The sequence below is a fragment of the Pelodiscus sinensis genome, chromosome 26 (genome assembly GCF_049634645.1).
Source record: "Pelodiscus sinensis isolate JC-2024 chromosome 26, ASM4963464v1, whole genome shotgun sequence".
Classification (NCBI taxonomy): Eukaryota; Metazoa; Chordata; order Testudines; family Trionychidae; genus Pelodiscus; species Pelodiscus sinensis.
In genome coordinates this window covers 12545205-12568280 of record NC_134736.1, presented here as the reverse complement: position 1 = coordinate 12568280, position 23076 = coordinate 12545205, and the positions used below count along the sequence as shown (strand labels likewise).

Sequence of the window (23076 nt, the reverse complement as noted above, 5' to 3'; positions counted from 1 at the left end):
CTCCGTCTGCACCATCCCTGACAGATGTCTATCTAACCTGTTCTTAAATATCTCCAGAGAGGGAGATTCCACCACCTCCCTTGGCAATTTATTCCAATATTTGACCACCCTGACAGGAATTTTTTCCTAATGTCCAATCTAAACCTCCCTTGCTGCACTTTAAGCCCATTACTCCTTGTCCTGTCCTCAAAAACCAAGAGGAACAAATTTTCTCCTTCCTCCTTGTGACACCCTTTTAGATATTTGAAAACCGCTATCATGTCCCCCCTTAATCTTCTTTTTTCCAAACTAAACAAGCCCAGTTCATGAAGCCTGGCTTCATAGGTCATGTTCTCTAGACCTTTAATCGTTCTTGACTTCCTCCTCCCAGCCACTCATTCCCTGCTTATCTGCTGATTGTGCAGGCAGCATTTAGCTGCTGATTACAAAGGCCTGTCCCCCCGGGATCAGCTGATCCCGCTGCCTGCTGGGGGAGACCAAGCAGTTTAAAGGGAACTTTAGTGCAAAGGCCCAAGGGCCCCCTCCTGCGTGTGCAGGGTCCTCAGTCCCAGTGCTATCTCCTGTCACCTGCTGCTGGCCTGCCCATCCAGCTAAGCCCAACCTGCTGCCTGCCCGGGGGACCAACCTAGGGAGCGTGGCTCTTACCCTGGTGGCGGTGCTCCTCCATGTGTAGCTGGGGGCGGAAGAGGAGTTTGCTTCACCTCCCTTTGCAGCCTCACGGCTGCGGCCAACCACCAGGCTGCAGCGGCAGCGGGTTCCTCTCTGCATGGAGGAGGATGGGTGAGCGCCTGCTGCAGACCCACTTTGAGACCCACTGCTCACAAACGGGCTGCATGTTGAGTAGCCCTGCTGTAGACATTGTTCAACTTAAATGTTCCACTTAGATGCTCTTGCGTAGCACAGAATAGAAATGACAGAAGAGCTGAATACATGCCAATTTTTAGATACCAATTTCTACAACAAAAATGTTTCTTAACATTGAATTTGAAACAAGTGCTTACACACCACCACTGTTGCTTTTGCAACTCATTACATTAGAATCATTTAGATTACATGCCGTGTTCCTCCAGTTGGAGGATACCTAGGCACATGCGTCAATCCTTGTACAGTTTTTTTCTGTATACATAATACACTGTAATGGGTTGCACTGTCATTCAAGACTACTAAAAGAGCAAAAGAGCAGAAAAGCTGTTGACACTGGCAATAAGGAACATGTAAAAGAGAAACAGAAGGAAATCGGAGCATGGATAAAGGAAAGATTTCATAAGATAAGGTTTAGTTGAAAATAATGAGCTTTGCCTTGGTTAAAAAGACAGCTGCAACGTAATTCAGTAGCCTCGTGCACTGAGGTTAAAGTTGACCTAGAATTTACGTTTCATTGCTTTTTATAAATAAATAGTGGAGGAAAGATTTGGCAAAAAGAAACACACACATAGCCCCGTCCTTTTTCGGAAAAGTGGTTCATGTTAACAAGTTCCCTGACTGTTTACTTTGTCCTGCGTGCTCACTAGTGGGGTAGCTCTCCTGCCCTTCAACTGAGTGAATATTCAAATAAACCAAGCACTTTCTACACAGCTAGTTTTTTTCCCCTGCCATCTGCGTGTTACCAAAATATCCCCGAAGAATTAGCAAAGGCTTGGACTCTAGAGTGAGCTATGTAAAACTATTGAATGGTCTTGCAAGCCTGTCAAACCTTCATTTGGTGCATTTTCCAACATAATTCAGAAGACTCCCCTTAAACAATTTTTAAAAATGTAATACCCATGGAAACATCAATAAATAAGTAGGGATGTTAAATATCGGTTAATTGAATAGTTGATTAACCTCATGAATTCTTAATGGTCATTCGACTATTCTGTAGTCCCCAGGGGTAGCCATTGTGCTCTAGCCCCACTCCTGAGGAGACCCCTGCCACTCTGCGCGGCTGCCTCTATAGTGGAGGCAGCAGCGTGGGGTGAGAGGTGGGAGCTGGTCCGCGAGGGGAGCCAGTTTAAAAACCAGTTTCCCTGGCAGACTGGCTGCCTGGCACCCTGAGCTGTTGCCTCTGATACAGCCTGTCCGGGCGGGGGAGGGAATTTGAACTCCCGGACCCAGCATGAGCTGGAACTGAGCCAGGCTGCCTGCCCACCTGCTAAAAATTTATTGGAGCAGGGAGAGGGAAAATGCATGTAGTCTATAGCATTAACCAATAAGCTTTTGCTTATTGGTTAATCGACTATACCAGTGTTTCCCCAGTGGTGTTCTGCAGAACCTCGGGGTTCCACGAAGTGAAAATAAGGGTTCCCGAGAAAATTCCATTACAATAACATTTTATGATTTAAAAAAAATTAATATGTGATTTTTGTTATTAAATATGTGCAGTTTAGCTAAATGTTGATCTCATGACTTTGTTTAGCATTTGTTTATTATTATCCTTACTTATTTGTGGTCTACTTTTTCAGCTCCATATATTAGACTGTTGTAAGGGGTACCACAAAATTCTTTTGAGTTTAAAAGGCTTCCATAGCCAAATAAAATTGGGAAACACTGGACTATATTATTACACCCCTATAACTAAGTTGCTTCTAGGAAACATGAAGTGTTTTTACTTTAAAGGTCTCTAATTTTGTCCTGTTCATCTTTAAGCTTTAAAAAAGTGAAAATAACAGTACTGCTTTCCATTTTTTAAATTGAAATAATTGTGTCTCGTATCACATGTTGGAGCTCATAATTTTCTGAGCAGTTTACTATAGATCAGCAGAGCCCATGATCCAACCTATACATCAGACATACATTTCTTAAAGAATCTGTTGCATGTTTTCAAGACCTGTTTTCTTACATACATGAGGTAACTTGTAAAGTATGTATTTAAATATCAAGGGAGGCATTAAGATGAAAAAGTCTACAAGAGGAATGACAATGTGTAGTCAATGATACAATTAATCGATAAGCCTTGGTTTATTGGTTAATCTTGTTGACTACACGCATTTCCACTCCCCTTGCTGCCTCTGTATTAGAGGCAGCACAGGGGGCAGGAGAGGCTGCCATAAAGCAGCCTCTGTCCATGGTGAGGAGCAGGCAGCCAGTCTGCATGGGGAGCTAGTTTTTAAACTGGCTCTCCTCACAGACTGGCTCACGCCTAGAACCCCGTGCTGCTGCCTCTGATACAGAGGCAGCAGCATAGGATAGCGGGGGGCTCCCCAGGAGAGGGACTGGTATGTATTGCTGCTGGCCCCGCCCCCGGGGACTACAGAGTAGTATAGTAACCAATAAGAATTCATGTGGTTACTCAACTATTCAGTTACCCAATAGCTAACATCCCTAGTCTACACATTTGTTTTCTACTTTTTTTTAATTTGTGTGGATACCATGTAAAGATATTAAGGACTTTGGAGGGGAACATGATCTTGTCTATACTAATTTTTTTGGATACAAATGTCAGAAATTTATAATCTGACATTTCAGTTTATGTACCATCTGACAGCAGAATATTGATTGTTTCATGGTGTGGTTGATACTATGAAATGCAGAATTGAAGTCTGGGGTGGACTATTTTCATTTGAGTTTCTGTACAACTTTTCTGGTTATGGTTCCATTCCGGTTTTCGATATTACTGACAGTATTTAAAGTCATTCTGTGGAATTAAGTTGCATTCCCAGAGACCCTGCATTCCCTTTCACACCCTGCCCCAGGCCAGAATCCTTGCATGCATCCCAATTCCCTGCTCCATACACAATCCCCTTCTTTACCCAAACTTCTCTCAGATCCCACAGCCTCTCCTGCACCCCAGTCCCCTACCCTGATCTCTCTTCTGCACCCAAACTCTGTCCCAGACCCTACACTCCCTCCATAGAAAAGTGCAGTCCTGCACCACTTAACAAAATATTGGCGCTGCACCTCAGCAAAAATTATTGCCAATCCTGACCTATGGTTCTGTCTCTGGTGTGTTGGATAAGAGGTCAGTGTCACCTTTTTAGATATGGTAAGTCTCCAATTTTTAAAGCTTTAGTTACCCTTGAATCAAGTGTCAGATTGCATTTCTGTCAGTACTATGCAAAGAAGGAATGAGCATCTAAAATTTACTGTAGACTTTTTTTTCCTGTTTATAGTTTTTTCAGAGACTTGTCTTGGTCTGGAACTCTGCTTTCACCTTCTGGAATCTGGCACTATGCATCCAAATCCTGGACCATTACAGGCACTGCTCTTTGTCACTGCTACAGTTCTTTTCTCCACTACAAGTTCAGGTAAGACCCCATCTTGACCTATGTAACTTGCATGTATATTAAAAGCCTGTTTTTCCAAATTGACTGAGGATTACAGGTGCTTCAGTTTTGGGGCACCCAATTTGGCATACCTTAAGGATGCCTATGTTTCAGAAAATACTGAGTGCTCGTTGAAAATCAAGTGTTTGTAGAATTTAGGTTGAGCACCCAAATGACTAGTTATAAAAATGTAGGACTGCGTATTTCACATTAATAAGTATCATGTTTACCGATTTTCTTTGGAAGTGTAAAGAATTCTAACTAAACTGTCATGGCACTGTATGTACAGTTCAGGTCTTACCTCCTGTTCCTGGAAAGTACTGTTTTAGGGATGTTTTAAAGTAGGCAAGAAGACATAGATAGAAGTTGAATCTCTAACAAATTAAAGCCTGACTCTAGTCTGAAAAAGCTCTTATGTAAACATTTCATGGTTTTAGTAACAGATGCTGTCAGCTTATCTTACTTAATGTAGCTAAAAATTATTGCTAGTGTTAGTTCTCCACAGCCAGCTCAAGAGAGAGATGAATCTTGTTTTTCAGTCATCTTAAAACTCGCTAGGTAAATTCCAAATGCACGGTCACTTTCTGCTCCTGGTCTATTCTGTGCATCCAAACTGGAAACTGTGTGGTTTCACAGTTACAGTGGAGGGAAAAATTGGAAGATAGAGGAGTGACAAAGATGTAACTAGCGGTACTAGTAATGCTGATGCTGATCAACAAACTGGAAATATCACTGCATTTCTCTGAGATTCCAGCAGCTAGAAAACATTTCTAAATCAAAGCTGAAAAAAATAGATCTGGCACCCTTGTGAATCCCAGGGTTCTATTTTTATGGAACTGATTTTTCTTAGTAGAGCCACACTTTCATTTCCAGGGTTTTTTTCTGTTTGTGCATGTTTTTCATGGCTCAGTTAAAAATCATTAAACAATCTCTCATCTGAAATCGATCTGTGTAAGTGGTGGAAGAGTGAACTGATTTTAGAAGAAAATACGATTTGAGCAGAACCATTCATAGGGAAATTTATATGTACTGTGAAATGCGCACTTATCTAGTCTTTTATATATATTTCAGTGTTGACTGCATTCACAAACTAGAAACTTCTTTTTCGGAGGAAAGGGGGGGGGGTTGACAAACACTGATTTCCCCCTCCCCCCCCCTTTTCCCCTGTTCTGTTTCTAGTGTTACAGAAGTCTCCAGGTTGTGTTTTGTTTGTTGCCTCTATTCATCAGTTTCTGTTAGGAGGATTGTGCACAACTTTGGAAATCGTTTCCAAATGCTGCCTTCCTGTTTCAATGGATAGGGCTAGAAAATTGGCCCTGGTGAAGGACTTGCATAACCAAATGGTGCAGAGCTCAAGTTTTCATTTACCAAATTAAGTTTTTAGCTCCTACAGTTGTGAAGTTGATATTTTAGATATGAATGGTGAACTGATACAGACAGCGTCACAATGCTGTTTTGGCTCCTCACAGCCTTACAAATGTGGAGAGTCAGTTGTAAATATGTCAGGCTCTACCTGGTGAAGTCTAATTATTTGGAGAATATGAAAAACATCAGTAAACTTTAAACAGTGGTCTCACACTCAATTTACCTTTGTACCAGAGCCAGTCATCAAATCCTCCTAGTGGGTCTGTGGCCAACCCCTCTGGCAGGGGATTTGAGTGGGGACAGGGGTTTCTGCATCCCCCCCACCAAGCATCCCAGCCCTGCTTGCCCCATCTGGGTCATTTAAAATCCGTTGGGGCCGCCCACCATTACTACCAGCAGCACAGCAGGGCTAGAATGGAAAACATAATCCCGACTATATGTACAAAATGATGGGGACTAATTCAGCTATTACAACCCAAGAGATCTTGGAGTCATTGTGGATCGTTCTCTGAAAACATCCACTCAATGTGCAACAGCAGTCAAAAAAGCAAACAATGTTAGGAAAAAATAAAGGAGGCCAGAGAATATTTTATTGCCGCTCTATAAATCCATAGTATGCCCACATCTTGAATACTGCATGCAGGTGTGGTCTTGTCATACTGAAAATGTATCTTGGCATTGAGAAAAGTTCAGAAAAGGACAGCAAAAATAATTAGGTATTTGGAATGGCTGCTACATGAGGAAAGATTAAAAAGACTGGGACTTCGCAGCTTAGAAAAGGAGACTAAAGGGGGGGATAGGATACAGGTCTATAAAATCATGACTGGGATGGAGAAAGTGAATAAGGACAAGTTGTTTACTTGTTCCAATAACATAAGAATTAGGGGTCATCAAATGACATTAATAGGTAGCAGGTTTAAAACAAACAACAGGAAGTGTTTCTTCAGGCAACGCACAGTCAACCTGTGGAACTCCTTGCCAGAGGACATTGTGAAGACCAGGACTTTAACAAGGTTCAAAAAAGAACTAGATAAGTTCATGGAGGATAGGTCCCATCACTGGCTATCTATTAGCCAGGATGGGCAGGGATGGTGGCCCTAGCCTCAGTTTGACAGAAGCTGGGTGTGGATAACAGGGGAGGAATCACCTGAGGATTACCTGTTATGTTCATTCCATTTGGGGCACCTGGCATTGGCTACTGTGGGAGGACAGGGTACTGGGCTAGATGGACCTTTGTTTTGATCCAGTATTGCTGTTCTTATGTTCTTAATCTTCCAGCTGCCTGTGGCCTGGGGGAGGTGGCTGTAGAATCATCCCATCGGTAGATGTAAGCTATGAAACTAACAACTCATTTTGTGACACTGACTAGATATCAGTGTTGCCAGTTCTCCTGATTTCATCACAAGCCTCCTAATTTTGTGTTGTTTTTTTTTCTTCCTGGAAATCTCCAGCCACATTAGAATTAAGCCAGATCTAGGAACTTCACTGCCAGAGGCCTCATGCACCACTATCAACTGTGATTGCTCCGACTTAGTAAATTATGCTTGCTTGTTAGTGCCTGGTGTTAGAAGAGAATTCAGCCTTCTTTCCCCCCCCCCCTTTTTTTTCTTAAAGGAAGACTTTAGGTCTTATGGTTTGTACAGACAAGTTAGAAAACAAGTCTCGAGTTCAGCCAAAGACTTCAAACACCAGGTGCCAAATAAAAAGATCCCCAAGTATATTTTTCTCTGTGATTTCAAGAAGCCATTTCTCTTTGTGCATGCGGGGGCTGATTCATGAGTTTTGAACTCTTGGGTTGTCAATACAGTATATGCAAGTTGATAGTGTTTCCCCCTGTGCTCAGGAGCCCAGAGACAAGGATCCTACAAAAGACATGAAACTGAGTCCTTGTCCTGACACCCCCCTGGCCTCCTCCCGAGCTGCCCTCCCACTAGCTAACATCCACACCCTCACACTGGGATCCTCTGCCCCTGCCCAGAGTAACCGAAAACAAAACACTTCGGTTCTGGTGGCTTCCTGGTCAGCGCGGTTCATGTTGCAGCAGAAGCAGCCAGCGTGGCTTCCTGGTCTGAGCGGTGTCCGCTGCGACCAGGACTGTGTGGGTGCTGGAGACCTGGGTGTGCTGGGTGAGTCTCTGTATGCCGCCTGCCCCCTCTCTCCCCGGGCCAGATGGGGAACATGCTCAGGCAGTAATGGCCCCTAGGCTGGGAATTTGAGACTCCTGCTTTAGGAAGACCAAGTGACCTGAAGAAGAACAGTGTATGGCTCAAAAGCTTGTCTCTTTCACCAGCGGAAGCGGGTCCAATGAAAAAAAGTTTCCTCACCCACCTTGGCTCTTTAATATCCTGGGGCTAACACAGCTACACTGTATGTAACCTAGGTAGACATTAACATTTAATTTCATCCTAATTTAGTAAGTTCTGCTATCCTGTAGATGAACATGCTTAAATAACAGGGTGCTTGAAGCTAGTTTGACAGCAATAGTAGGCTTAGAGCTTTGAGAGTCATGTTAAAATCCATTTTATACAGGCCTAATTAGCGATGTCTTCAAGTTACTGTTCTGTGTCTGGTTAGGAGATTTATGGAGCTTTCATGTTGTCTTCTGTGCATGTGCTTGTCAGGTCGCAACTGTCTTATCAGGAGGCCAAGTCTAAATGTAGTTTGGGTGCCCAACCAGGAAGATTTTGTTACAATGGCAAATTCCTTTGTTCCTTTTAATCTTATTTTGGGGACCACTCTTGTCCCATTTGTATAATTCTGGATATATCCTATCCCTTCCTGTATATTAAGGTGGGTTCAGTTAGTGTGTTTCTTGTTGCAGGCAGGCTGCTTTTGTCATTCTCTCCCAGTGCCATGTTAGTGTCCAGTAGTGGGAATTTGTCTCTTTTTGGAAAAGAAAGAATTCCCTGTTCTCCAAAGAGTTCCATTGTGACAGATTCACTGGCATACCAACTCCTCAATGAGTTTGGAGTCTTGGAGCTAAATAGCCACCTTGTTCAAGCCAATTAGCCACACTCAACTGGCCACATGTAGCTAGTGTGTTGAACACCACGGATTTGGAGTTTCTGTAAATGGTTTAGTGTTGCATTGTCCTGCTTTTTATTATTTTGACAGTCCTTGACACACACAGCCCAGCTGTTAAAGAAACTATCCACCTTCTGCCATATGTACGTACAGTGGCCTGAGATTCTACGGGTGGCCATTTATTTTTGAACAATTTTTTATATTTTCACAGTAACCTATAAATCTAATCCATTCTTTCATAGAAGTCAAAGCATAACTGATCTGTGCAGAATGATTTCAGCGAGTATTTAAATGTCTTATTGCTAAGTATTCAGCCATTTAATATCTTTTTTTCCCCTTTCCTTTTAGATTTGATTCCTCATTTCATTTCTGAGCCCCTCTCTACTATACAAAAGGCTGGTGGGCCTGTAAAGCTTCATTGCTCTGCTGATCCCTCCCCAGCTTTCATTTCATGGTTGTTTAACGGAGAGAGGTTGAACAGCAGGGTGGAGCAAGTGGAGGTGCAGCCAGGATCTTTGACAATCTTCTCTCTCAGCTCCTCAAATTCTGGTCACTATCAGTGCATCGCCAATTACAGTGCTGGTGCCATTGTGAGCAGGCCGGCCACAATATCCATAGGCTGTAAGTTATTTTCTACTTTTGTTCCTAACTCCATGACAAAAATTAGTTGCCATCAGTTAGTTGTATGAAATTGTTGTTTCTTCCATCTTCGAAGTGAAAGACACTTGACATATTTTGATCTTCAGAAAATTTATAGTGCAGCTTTTTGGGAAATATTTTGAGTTTTCAAAGAAAAACACTCGAACTTTCTTGGGAAAGCAGTGTTTTTAAAAATCACTGAGTATATATTTAATAGGGAACCCATTAACACTTCAAAGATGATATAGAAAGAGAAGCTCTGCCCCAAAGATTTGTGTATAATTTAAAATTGATGTAATAAGACTAAAGGCATGTCACTCTGTGTCACTGTAAATCCTAACTTGTCGGAGTCCGTATGAAGCAATGAATGCAGCTACAAGCACGACCAAGAGTTCTTTGTGATCAGAATAGCACCATGTTGAATTAGTGGGTTTTTGTCATCCAATTTACGTTCTTAGTCACTTTGACTTTACAGATTACATCTGTGCAGTGTCCTTTTACAGTAAGGCATAGATCTATGCCGGGGTGGGCAGTAAGTTTTGATGGGGGGCCACTCCGAGATTTTGTAAGTGATCAAGGGCCCCACTTTGCTATGGAGAGGGTGTGGGGTCTGGGATGGAGGCTGGGTGCAGAAGGGAGCTCTGAGGCTCAAGAGAGGGTGTGGGGTTTGAGTGAAGAAGCGATTGTGATCTGAGGCAGGGGTGAGGGGGGTATGGGTGCAGGTGTGGATTTTGCCCTGGGGGAGGAGTGTAAGAGGGGGTGCAGGGTCTGGGAGGGAGTTGTGACCTGGGGAGAGAAGGTGCAGAAGGTTTGGATGATGATCTGGGGCAGGGAGGTGGGGGCCAGAGGCAGGCTCTGGCTGAGAGGTGCTTACCTAGATGGCTCCCACTAAGCAGCCCTGCAGTCCCAGGCTGCTCCCTGTGGCTCTCTGCTCTGAGCGCTGGGAGAGGCTTCGTGAGCTGCCCGAGTCCTCAGCACAATTTCTTAGCTCTTGGCTGGTTTCCAGACAGTGGAGAAATTGTGCTGAGGGCAGGGGCAATGCATGAAGCCTCCTCCCCTCTCCCTGTGCCTAAAGCAGAGTGCCACAGGGAACAGCCAGCTGCTTAAAGTGGTGTGGGGCGGCTTCTATGCCAGAGGGTCCTGGCGGAGCAGCCCGCAGACTGGATATGACGGCGTGTTGGGCTGGCTTGCCCAACCCTGATCTATGCCATGCAAAGAGTCCTAGACCATTGTGATATTTGGAGCAACTCAGTTCATTACTGCTCTTATTCTACAGCTAATGTGCATGCAGCAGTTTCAGTGATTGTATGTGGAAGGCTGCATAGATGGGGGATAAATTGATCCAACTGTCATCCACTCAGATCCACACAACCACCCACACAGCCTCACAACTGGCATACACAATAACCCCAAACACACAGAGCCTCTCATGGGAGGGCCCAGTCTTCAATGTTGCTACCTGCAGCAATTGCCTGGACCACCCAGACACACGTGAAAACTATGACCTACACAACATCGCATTCAGTAGAGACAATAATTTGAACTGTCACTCTGAAGCCTTGAATTTTGGGTTAGGGTTAGGGTTAGCTTTTATTGGGAGGGGATGAGGCAAGAAGGGGAGAGTTGCAAGTAACCATGATCAAAAGGCTGGGTTCTATAGACATGGCGGAGGTGAATCTTAAGAGAAGGCAGGTAAGGTTAGTGGCTGTTCAGATTACATCCAAGAGGTTTTCCCACGTTTGAGGAACATTGTTGAAGGAAGCATGTAAAAGAGAAACTACTGGCATGGCTGGTAAAGGTTGGGGATGGTAGGGGTCAGCATGGTGTTACTAGTCACCGCCAAGTGTGAATCTGTGGATGGCTTTCTAAGCAAAGACACAATGTGGAATTAGCTGAGGGATTCTAAGGTGGGACTGATGGTTAGAGCCATGAGCCAAGAAGCTCACTTTAGTGGCAGTATTCTGAAGAGGTTGAAATGTAAAGCTGGCATCATTGGGAGAGCACTGAGGGTGTTGGGGATAATGCAATGGGTAGGTCAGATAGAGAGGGATAGAATTATATAAGGCCTTATGTTATGGACAAGAGCTTACACCTTACTTTGCAGGCTTTTCTCATGGGAAGCAGCAAAGGTTACCATCTTTCCAGGAAGAGCATGCTCTCCCTGTCTCCCCTTTCCCAGCAAAGCTTCCAGGTAGGAAACACCACACAAAAGAGGGAACCCTACCAAACTCCCTCTACCCCAAGTTAGTGCCCACAGACAACGTATTATTGAACAGAGAAGAGGAAAAGGACAGAGATGCCAAAAGGATCAGTTAGGAGGTGGGAGTCAGTGCTCACGGGGAGTCAGCTTAAAAACCGACTTCCCACAAGCACCGGCTCCTGCCTGGCCCCCCTGCATGTAAATGCATAACCTCTGTACATTTCAGCAGTTACATGGTTACAAAAATAAACACATTTTAACATCCCTAATTGATAGCCAGAATGTTTTAAATGCCTTTCTTCTTGGTTGTCTTTCTATCTTTTCTTGTATATTCTCTCATCTCAATAATCTTTGCCTTGGTTGTTGATTTGTAAATTGCTTGATAATTAAAAGAAATGTGAAGTAGAGAGGTCATGGGCCGAACTCATAAGAAAAAGATTATGTACCATTGAAAACAGTTTCCTTGGAGTACAATTTGGCTGTTCTAAGAACTGTCTGAATTGGGCCTTTGTCTGCCAGGATTTGAGTAACCTCGTCTTAAGGATGCCCCGTCCATGGAGCATGTCCAGAATCCCTGTGAGAGGAGCATTTCTCACAGTTGAGAAGACTAAGTGTTTTGGCAAAGTGCTGACCCATAGCAACACCCCCTCCAGAGACCTGCAAGGGCAATCAGCATAGACAAACTTTACACGCTGTAAGCTTTGAACGTGGAAGCTAGCAGGAAAAGAGCAGCTTGTATACTTTACTGCACTACACGAGGGTCTTAGGGTATGGCTCTAGTACAAGCTCCACAGCTGGAACTGTGGTGTAGATACTTGCTACAGCAGTGGCAGGGATTTTCCCATTGCTGTAGTAAATCCACACTCTTGAGAGGTGCTGGCCAGGACAATAGAAGAATTCTTCTGTTGACCTAGCATTGTCTACACAAGGACTTAAATAGTCTGAATGATATCCTTTAGGGGGGTGAATTTTTCACACCCCCTGAGCAATAGCTAGTTTGAACTACCTTTTTAGGTGTAGAGTAGGTCTAACACAAACTGTTTATGGGGTTTTTAGCAACAATGTTGTTTAAAAACAATGTTGGGAGGTGCTATAACTTGTAGGTTGAGGTTTTATATTTAATTCCTATGGTACAGGCAGTGAATAGCCGATGTCTCATTCCACACTGATGTATTCATTGTCAAGTTATATTTCTCCATTATAATTAACTACTTTGTGTGTGAATAGAATTAACAAGTTTCCTGTTATCAGTGTACTATAAATTGCCTCCTGCATTAATTACTGGTAATTGACAGAAGTTGAGAGCCTCTCTGTTTCCTTATTTTTCATGAAATAGTTCTGTGAAACTTACAGGAAAGTTACATTTTCAGTTTTTTCATACTTCACGTGAAAACTTTGCTCTTCCTATAGCACACATTCCTCTATCTTAGCTCTGGTATTGAGAACTACATGAAATGTCACACTTATTTACAGAGGAGTTCAGAGAGGCTGTCAAAACATCATTCCGTTGGATCAAAATCTGCCATATTTGCAATTAATGAATACTGTTTAGCCCTATGTCCTTCAAAATCTGCAGTCCCACTTACCTTTTGTAACCTGTCTTTCAGATCTTGATGATTTTGATACTTCAGTGAAACACATAGTTACAGCAGAAGAGGGAAGTGCTGTTTTCATTGGCTGTAAGGTGCCAAAAAGTAACCCTAAAGCACAAGTTCGATTTCGAGTACGGGGAAAATGGCTAGAACAATCAACAGGTGAGAGATTTTATTAAGCTAGTAACTAGTATAAATGACCTACCCCAAAAATACTGGCTGATATATATGAGTGATGTCCTAAAAGTTGAAAACCTCATGAAATTCACATTAGATACATCTGTCTTAGTAAAGATATACACGGTAAGAATGAATTTCTTTGTTGGCAAAGTTATTAGTTCTCAGTAGTGCACTTAATAGAATAGGGTGCTATATGAATTTACTAAAGAAATTTTAAAAACTGTTTCTTTGAAACTAATTTAAACATTAGCCTCTTTTTCCCTTTCTCAGATAACTACCTAATTCTTCCATCTGGAAATCTGCAGATTTTGAATGTCTCTTTAGAGGATAAAGGCTCCTATAAATGTGCAGCATACAACCCAGTCACTCGTGATCTCAAATTAGAACCCACTGGACATAAGCTCATAGTCAGCCGTGAGTATTTAAGCTCATAGTCAGCCGTGAGTATTTAACATACCTACCAGGGTGGCTTTAAAGGATAAAAGCTTTGAACTAAATTGATCAACCTTAAATTAGTATTTTAATATACTCTGCTAGATCGTAATGTCTCGCTATTCTGATGGTCAAGAGCTGGTCCTCTACTATATATAGAATATAGCTAGCAAATGTCTGCAGAATACTTTTCATCTTCAGTAACTGCCTTTGATTTTGTGGCTTTATGAAAAAAATCAACCTAAAAAGATTACTTCCATGAATATCTAGTAATATAAAAATGTCTGTGTCTATAAAGGTTTTTTTCCTGTTTGCATACATTTTTCATCAGTATGGTATATTGAAAGAAATAATCATCTACACATTATCAATGTCATGCCCTCTTCTAATAGTGAGTATTTCCTTGAAAACTTATCTAGTCTAATTGCAAAAGGAATAATTTGTTGTTGCTTCTGGTTTGTTCTCATAACATACATGGCAGAGATGAGAGCAGTGATGGAGAGCAGGAGCAGAGCAGAGTTTAGAGTAGAGGCATGGTGGCTGTGTACTGCTTTCTGAGAAATGTAGGCTCGGATGCCAAAAGACTTCTGCTCTTCGCTCCTGGAAGGGGGGTGTCCAATGTCCAATAAGCGCCACTTCCAACTGATTTGAGGGGAGGGGGGAAGGAGGTTGGGTTAATGTAAGTGAGCCTCATCATGCTGTACTCAGATGTAAGGAAAATTGGCCGCAAAGTGAGTGAGTACATTTGGTAACACAACGGACATCAGCGCTTTGAAAAAACGGTGAAGGAGCCACCAGAGCAGGCATGACAAACTCAAAGCCTACTGAGGACCGCACAGATAAAAACTGATAGCTTTCAGGGCCACAAGGCCACCTAGAGTTCCCAGATGGTTTGTTGAGAAGAAAAAAGAAAAAGCATGTTAAGTGCCAGGCAGAAGGCACTAATACCGGACACCTGGCAACCCTAGGGCCACCAAAGAAAATGTACTTTGTCGGAAAGTTGTAGTCATTTATTATTATAGATTGGTTTAGGGGTATTTTATAATATTACAATAATTTGATGTGTAAAATTATTTGCTCATATTAATTTTAAAATTAATTTTACATAATTTTTAATTTAAATATAAATGTACGGTGCTTAAATTTTGTATATGATACCTAGCTTGTTTTGTTGAAATAAAAACAAGTATAGACCATGGTTAATCAAATAAAACAGGCTTCTGTGAAAATTTCAGATACTTTGTAAGTTTGAGATTTTGCATAAAGATATAATTATTCATGCAATTGCAAAAAAAAAAGCCCACATTTTATTGATACAAAATTAATATACATTTTGTGATTTTTTACTTGGGAATCAATAAATAAACAAAATATTAACAAAATATCCTCTTCCTCTCCCCCAGAGCCAGGCACTCCCATACGCCCGTTCTAACCCAATCCCCCTCTGCTCCCCCAGAGCCAGGCCCCCGCAACCTAATACCTCCTCCCTTCACCAGAGCCAGGCACTCCCAGCCTCCCCCCTCCTGCAGAGCCATGCACACTCAGCCCCGTCCCTTCCCCCCAACCTAATACCTGGGTCCTGGAGTTGATGTTGCCGCCTGAGGCACTGGGGTGGCGTGAGCACAGCGGCCAGCTGCGAGTACCTGCTGGAGAGCCCAGCGCAGAGTGCCCAGCCGGCCATGAGCGCGTGCACAGAGCGGCCCGGCCTGCCGTGAGCAGATGCTGTTGCGCAGAGCAGCCCAGCCGGCTGTAAGCAGGCACTCGGTTATGAGTTCTGAGCAGCCGCACCAGCGGACCGCACTTCATTCTTTTATAAAAATGTTCTGGCGGGACACACTAAATTTCGATCAGGCCGCATGCAGCCTGCCAAACGCCAGTTTGACATGCCTGCACTAGCGGGAAAAGTATTTAATTATTCAATTTTAAAATTGAATCACCAAAGAGTTTTATCTTTTGTGTGTCTCTTTACTCTACTTCCAGGCACTTCTGTAGAAAGCTTCCACGTTCTTCATCCCACCATGTCTCTGGCTTTAGCAGTGCCTAAGCACAGCCCCCTCATTCTAGAATGTGTTGTTAGTGGAATGCCTGCATCTCATGTCCACTGGTTTAAGGATGGCCAGGATGCACTGACTGGAAGCAAGTGGAGGCTGCTGCACTCCCATCTTGTGACAGATAGACTTGATGCATTGGATGCTGGAAACTATTCCTGTGTGGTGGCAAATGAGTCTGAGGTAGTGAGATACCTAAATTACACAGTAACTGTACTCGGTAAGGAACTGATTTGTTTTTTATTTGCACATTTTATGTGAAAGACTCTTTCTGTTTTTGTTGTCTTAGCTGAAAAAGCTACTACATAAGGGCTGATGCATTTTAAAATGTTTCATTAAATAATTAAGATACATACTTCATAAGCATATCTTATGATCTCTTCCTTTTTGTCTTCCTCTTCCCAAATCTTTTGTCCTCATTATCGTTTAATCTGTTTTGAATTGTAAACTCCTCTGGAGAAAACCAGTAATCTGTTTGTCTGCAAACATGCTGTGCACACCTTTAGTACCTGATGAATCCTGTACCAAAGTAGGATGCTTGTCCTTTCCCCATTCATGGTAATTAAACAAAAATTATCTGTGAGGAGTGAGCATTCTAAAACCCATCCCTACCACTGGCCATCAGGCTGCTGCTGTGCTTCTGTAATTCACTGCTTTTCCATTTTTATTTTATAGCAATTCTTTCTGGGCACTGCCTAGCTTAAGATAGAATCAGTCTTGCCGCATCCTTAAATCATATTGGAACATTCTTACTATTGCCGAAAACAGAAAGTAGCTAAGGATTATCCTAATTCTCATCTCCTCAGGAATAACACACTAGTCTATACTTTCTGAGAGTGAAATAGAATTCTAACAGGGCTACAGTCTGGACTTGCTTGTTAATGAACAATGTACATCTTGTTGCAAGTTTTCTGTTTTTCATAGACATTAATTTGTAAATAAAAAATCAGTGTTTGCTTCTTCAAGCTACCTGGAATTCTGTATGGGATTTTCAAAACTGTCCAGTGATTGCTTGTCTGCTTCCCTTGATGTCAATGGGAGCCTTATTGCTGTTCGTGGTGAATATGGTGGGGCTTAGATGTGTGTGTATTCTGACCAAACAATCTGAAAGGTTTGAAAAAGTTTGTTTCATGAAGTAGAGATGCTGAAACAGTAAGTAGTTTTGTCAAAGACTGTTAACTTTTATAGTGTAAGCATGACTTATCTGAAAATGACTTAGAACCAAGTGTTCATCTTTCACTGAGCTTGAGGTGTCTAAGCTTGGCTTCCGTATTTGTGATAAGTTTGTAAAATTTTCTGTTGTAAAATGTGGTCTAGTAACTCATTTCTGCATGATTCCTGAAAGTTTCACATTGCATTTGTTTTGTAGAATCTGCCTCAATTTCTAAAGGACTGCAGAGTCAAACGGTGGCTGTGGGTGCAACTATACATTTCTCATGTGACATACATGGAAACCCAGCTCCTAATCTTACCTGGTTCCATAATGCAACTCCTGTCCACCTTTCTGCACGACATCTGGTGACAGGAAACAGGCTGAGAATCAGTGGCATTACTAAGGAGGATTCTGGGTTGTACCAGTGTGTAGCGAACAATGGAATTGGTTTCACACAGTCCATTGGGAGACTTCGAGTCCAGACAGGTATAGAACACTTAACTGTCCAAAAATTTAAACTAAAACCTTTGTTTTTCTAACACGTTTTAGTTTTCTTGCCAAAAGGTTTGGTTTATGTATAGACTAAGTCCATTTCTGACCACAGTCAGCAGCAACTTGCACAATTTATTGACCACTTGTTAAAGTATTTCATGGTGGAATGGGAGATGTAAACCAAGATCCTTAGTTCAAGGTTCCAGAATTTAAAAGAAGGCAAATAAAATCTTGCTTCAAATATACTTATTCCTGTTCGTCTCCTAGGCTGTGTTTGCCTTTATAAAATTTTAGCTATGTTTGATAGAAGGATTATTTGGAGAGCTGGAGGTATTTGGTGAATCAGTTTATATTGATTGTTGAATTTTTAAACCTAAATCTAAAGGTTAAATCCAACAGTAACTAAACATATTGAGTCTCTTATAATTAACTCCATTGTCTTAAATTATCTGAGTTCTATTGGAATTTCTTTCTAACTGGGGAATTCCAGACTCAAGGCTTGATATCTTTGTTCTTGCACACTCCACATGCAGATTGAAGGTTAATAGTGCATCTGCCTTCTCTGAACAAAAGTGTCAATAATAGCAATGACTTTCAGCCCCTTGTTCCCTTAGAGCAATGGATTGGAGAATTATTTCCAACCAGAAAACTAAAGAACTCTATAATGGCAAATATTTGAATGTGTTCATTTTTATAATCATATTAACAGCTCATCTGTGCATTAGACAACAGATTCCACAGCACAGTGAATTAATTTTGTATATTAATTTGTTTTTAACAGGCAAAGGCTCTAAGCCAGTTATAGTTTCTTCACCAGCCAGTGCCAATGTGGTCGATGGTGGTGATGTTACATTGTCATGCAATGCCACTGGATTACCTGTTCCTGTCATCCGTTGGTACAACAGCCGGGGACTTATTACCAGCCACCTTTCTCAGGTCCTTCATTCAAAACCGCGAAAATCTCCAGAAACAAGAAGAGGCAGCACCATTTTAGAACCCATCTACTTCACCATGTCTCGAGCTGGATCAAGCTCCCTGTACATTCAGGCAATTACTCCAGAGTATGCTGGGAAATACTCTTGTGAAGCAATAAACGAACACGGCTCAGCACTGTCAGAAGCATTTCTTACCGTTGGTAAGCTAGCGCCAGCATTTCCATGAGCCTTTTTATGTTGAGCGCTACCAGTAATCTGGCATGTTCCTTATGTGGTGAAATAGCTCTTTAGTATCAAGAGGGGCAGTTTATCAACATCTGAATTAGACATGGTCTGTTTCATTGCTTATTGAAATGAGTTGGCCAAGTTTCTAGTGAGCAGATACCTTGTTTTTGGCCATCTCACCTGAGACTAAAGTGTATACTAGCATCTCAACGCCTCTGTGTGTTTCTCAGTATCGTGGCACATCAGTGTGTGGGGAAACCCCATTCTGGAGTCGGAGGATTTATTTCTCCAATCTGACCCAATAAGGGACTTTTCACAAATACTAAAGTCACTTTAAAATCTCTCCCTCTACAAGCTTTAAAAAAGTATGTTTGCAATGCCCTGCTAAGGTGATATGTAGTTGCTCCAGATTTCGGCTATAAATGCAGTTTGAACCTCTAGTCCAGCAACATCCATGGTCCAGCATGATGTTTGTTATACAGATGTCCACTTGTCATAGGTGTGGCCAAGTTTTCTGCAGTCCCATAGTTTGTTTGCTGCCACCAGTCCTGGCTCTTGGTGTTCTCTGCTGTTGTTTAGCTCTAATTTTGCCTTAAATGTCCTCTAACAGCCCAGTAAGCAGTGGAAGTGTTGTTAATGCTGCTAGACAATATTAACCTCTCGTGGTTCCACAAATACTTTGGTTTGGCACTGGTCAGGTCCTGAGGCTACAGACTAGAGAGATTCGACCTGTGCTATGGTTCAGGAGTGCTTCCCAAGTCACTATGGAATTGATACCCAGCAAAGTCAATGTGTGAGGTCAAGTAGGGGAATCCCCAGCAGTTCTCGGTAGTGTGAGTGCATGCACCACACCGCCATGACGTTGGGAGAGGAGAGATGTAGAAATAGACAATATAAAAGGCTCCATCTCTCAAAGAAAATACTCAATGTTCTCTCTTCCAGAAGTTGCTGCTAGAGGGAGATTGTTCTTAAACTGAAAGCACAAATTGTTCTTAAACTGAAGGCACAATATAAACAAATTTATTTGTATTATTTCATGGTGTATTCAAGATCACATACATCAAAATGTGGTTTTTTTAATTACTCTATCAAGAACAAGGTCAAAATTTTAAAAAGCACCCACATGATTTGGGCTTTTGTTCATTTTCAAAAGAGACTTGCACTTAGAAGCCTAAGTTTTACTGAAAATCAGTGGGATTTAGGCTTCTAATTGCTTTTTAAAATGGGACTTAAGAGCCTAAGTCCTGTAGGTAGTTTTGAAATATTTACCCTTGGTCTTGGTGTTCAATCATCAAAACACAGCCTAGAGAAAATAGAAAACCTAATTAAAATTTGCTGAGCCAGAAAGCAAGTTAAACTCTATACCTATTTTTTCAAAAATAAAGCTAGAGAAGATCTTGAAAGCATAAAACAACATTAACTTATTTTAATTGCCTAATTTTTAAATAGTGAAACCTTTATCTGGCACTGTTAACCAGAAAACTTTGTTAACCAGCATTGCCCCCAGCCACAATACTGTCACATCTTCAGGTGCACAGGCCTGGCTTGGTTTACCATGATTGGCTTAACAATTTTTTATTTAAGTAGTACTAATCATCTTTAACTCAAAATAGAAATGTGAGACCACCTGCCTCACACTACAAAACTACCAGTATTGAAAACTTGAGTTTTACTATTATTGTCCATTGGTTTTTCCTAGATTGATGGGACCCTCAGATAACCAGAATTTCTTCTTTGAGTGGTTGCTCATGTGCATTCGAATTAGGTGTGCGTGCGCCGTGTGCACGGTTCCCAGAGTGTTTTTCCCCAGCAGTACCCGTCAGGCCAGCAGGTCACCCCCTGGAGTGGCGCCACATTAATATCGCATAAGTTTCCCCTTCCGGCCCTCCCCCTCCTCAGTTCCTTCTTACCGGCCATGAGGGTTGTTGGAGCTTCTCTTGTTGACTTGTTAATCCAGCGATCAGAGTTCTTTGAAGTGTGAATAGTTCTTTAGTCTTAGTTTGCATTTAGTAGTATAGTTAGCACTTAGGTAGTTTGAGTGTTCTCTCCCCTTCGTGGGTGGGCATGCCAGGCCTGCACGGTTTCAAACCCTGTGCGTCCTGTGCTAAACCGATGCCATGTGGAGACCCCCATGACTCTTGCTTAAAGTGCTAGGGGGGACACCCACTTGACAGACTCCTGTAAAATCTGCAGAAGCTTTAAGCCAAGAACCAAAAGGGAGAGAGATTCCCGCTTAAAACTCATTTGAATGGAGTCGGTGCTTCAGCCGGCACCAGAGAAGGAAGGTGCGGTCCACACTGCACTGGCATCAGTGCAGGAAACCCAACCGGGACCTTTCCGACCAAGGCACTGATCCCAGTCTCTGGTGCCGAAGAAGAGGGACAATCGAGGGAGGTCTCCAGCCAAGAGACTGCATGAGAGCTGGCACCAGTTACACTCACCCTCCTGGTCCCTTCGGCGCCAACGGGAAGACGGGACCCAGAGGCGTCACGATGACGCGGTGTGGGAACATAGTCTGGAGCAGATACAGCTGCAAAGGCCATCCACGCCAGAGACCTTTGAAGCAGCGCAAGAGCTGATAGAGCTCACGGCATCTCCTCCACAGCCCGCGATCCCTCTGTACCGGGAGTGTTCGCCTGCAGCACCAGGGGCCTCAGCGGCACTGGTAACAGCGGCAGGGCACGGATCCTGGTCGGCACCACCAACGGTGGTCCCACCCGCTACGATGCTATGTCTTATGGCACCGCAGATGGGATTGGTGCCGCCAGCTACGTTGGTACCACCTTCGGTACCGGAGGAGGCTCCACCTGCTGTGCTACAAAGGGCGCCAGGCACCGATCCTCTGGCACCAGCCACTATGCCCCCACCTAGACAAATGCATACGGGGACTCGACAGCCCGAACCATGGCATCGGGGTGGGAAGGGTAGTCATGCACAGAAGTGTGTCGCTACAGGTGTCAGGCAAACGCCAGGATGTCCAAAACACCATTGAAGACCTACCCTTCGAGGGCAAGGATCTCTTCTCTCAAAGCACGGACTCAAGACACCACACCCTTAAGGACACGAGGGCCACCCTTAGGACTCTAGGCATACATACACCAGCCCCGCAGAGACGGTCACTTAATTCCAGGGCACCCGCTAGATCACAGTACCCTCCCTATAGCAAGACCCATGGAGGCTCAGGTATCGTAATGCGGGCACGGGTAATAGCAACTCCTCTGGACCGAATAACATTCGTAATAGGGGAAGGTGTCCCCACCCAGCCTTCCTACCAAAGGTACTGTCTGTCTTCCATATGTCCCAAGACACATACCTGCCTGCGTTTTACCAAAAGCCCCATAAGTCCTCTAGGGAACAAGCCCTCCACTCTCTTGATGCCAAGAAAGCGTTAGCCTTCTGTATAGACAGAACCAGACACTTCCGCAAGTCGTCCCAACTTCTTATTTCATTTGTGGAAAGGATGAGAGGGTTGCCAGTGTCAGCCCAGAGGCGCTCTTCCTGGGTCTTGTCCTGTATTAAGGAATGTTACGTGTAAGCTGGCAAAGACACGCCTCACATGATGGCCCATTCCATGGGAGCGCATGCATTCTCTACAGCGTTCGTGGCTCGGGTCCTGATTGTAGATATCTGTAGGGCAGCCACGTGATCCTCGGTCCATATGTTCACTGCGCATTATGCCATTATGCAGCAGACAAGGAGTGATGCAGCCCTGGGTTCTGCAGTTTTAAGTTCAGTTCTGTAACATCATCTAATAAAAGCATATTAGAAAGAAGTTGAATTGATTTCTAGGTCATGCCTCTGACCCCACCTCCACAAGTTTCGGCTAGGGGTTCACCTAATTCAAATGCACACGAGCAACCACTCGGAGAAGAAAAGAGGGTTACTTGCTTCTAACTGTTGTTCTTCAAGATGTGTTGCTCATGTCCATTTGATTCCCCGCTTCTCCCCCCCCCAACCTCTTCTTCGTCGGTGTCTCCAGCAAGAAGGAACTAAGGTGGGGGAGGGCCGGCAGGGGTACTTATGCAATGTTATCGTGGTGCCACTCCAGCAGGCGACCTGCCAGCCCGACGGGTACTGCTGGGGAAAAACCACTTGGGGAACTGTGCACGCGGCATGAGCAACATATCTCGAAGTAACCCTCCTTTTTAGATAACCGGAACACCCTAATCCCCGAGCGTGCCAGATAACACAGGTTTACTGTATTCTGGCTTTTGATACAATACTGGTAAATATGTCCTGAAATATATTGAAATCCTGTTTTAAAAGAGATTTTTCTACTTCCATCTTGATGTTTAGAAGGTTCTTTTTTAGCAAAAGATAAACTTACTATATAGGGGACTATGTAAAAATTGACTACACTCAAGATGCTATCAAATATATAACAGACTTTTTCTAAATTTTTACACTTAGACTTTAGTAGATTTTTTTTCTTTAATTGAAATGTACATATTTGACATTAGGCACAAATGTTTTCTTTTAAAAAAAAATTGTAGAGAAAAATCTGTCATTTTAATATAAAAAACCCTCACATTAAGTTCAGTAATGGACTT

General features: G+C 43.0%; 1 protein-coding gene across 3 annotated transcripts in view; it reads left to right on the top strand.

Annotated features, from left to right (window-relative positions):
- Nucleotides 1–23076, top strand: part of CDON (cell adhesion associated, oncogene regulated) — a 100741-nt gene that overhangs the window by 40967 nt on the left and 36698 nt on the right. For 2 of the 3 annotated variants that reach the window (XM_075909599.1, XM_006122311.4), the window contains exons 2-8: nt 4089–4223; nt 8979–9251; nt 13077–13223; nt 13512–13655; nt 15654–15941; nt 17091–17360; nt 18148–18501. In XM_075909599.1, the coding sequence (XP_075765714.1) occupies nt 4148–4223; nt 8979–9251; nt 13077–13223; nt 13512–13655; nt 15654–15941; nt 17091–17360; nt 18148–18501 (1552 nt within the window). In that variant the 5' untranslated portion in view covers nt 4089–4147. The remainder of the gene's footprint in view (nt 1–4088; nt 4224–8978; nt 9252–13076; nt 13224–13511; nt 13656–15653; nt 15942–17090; nt 17361–18147; nt 18502–23076) is intronic. The other variant, XM_075909600.1, reaches the window with a different exon arrangement.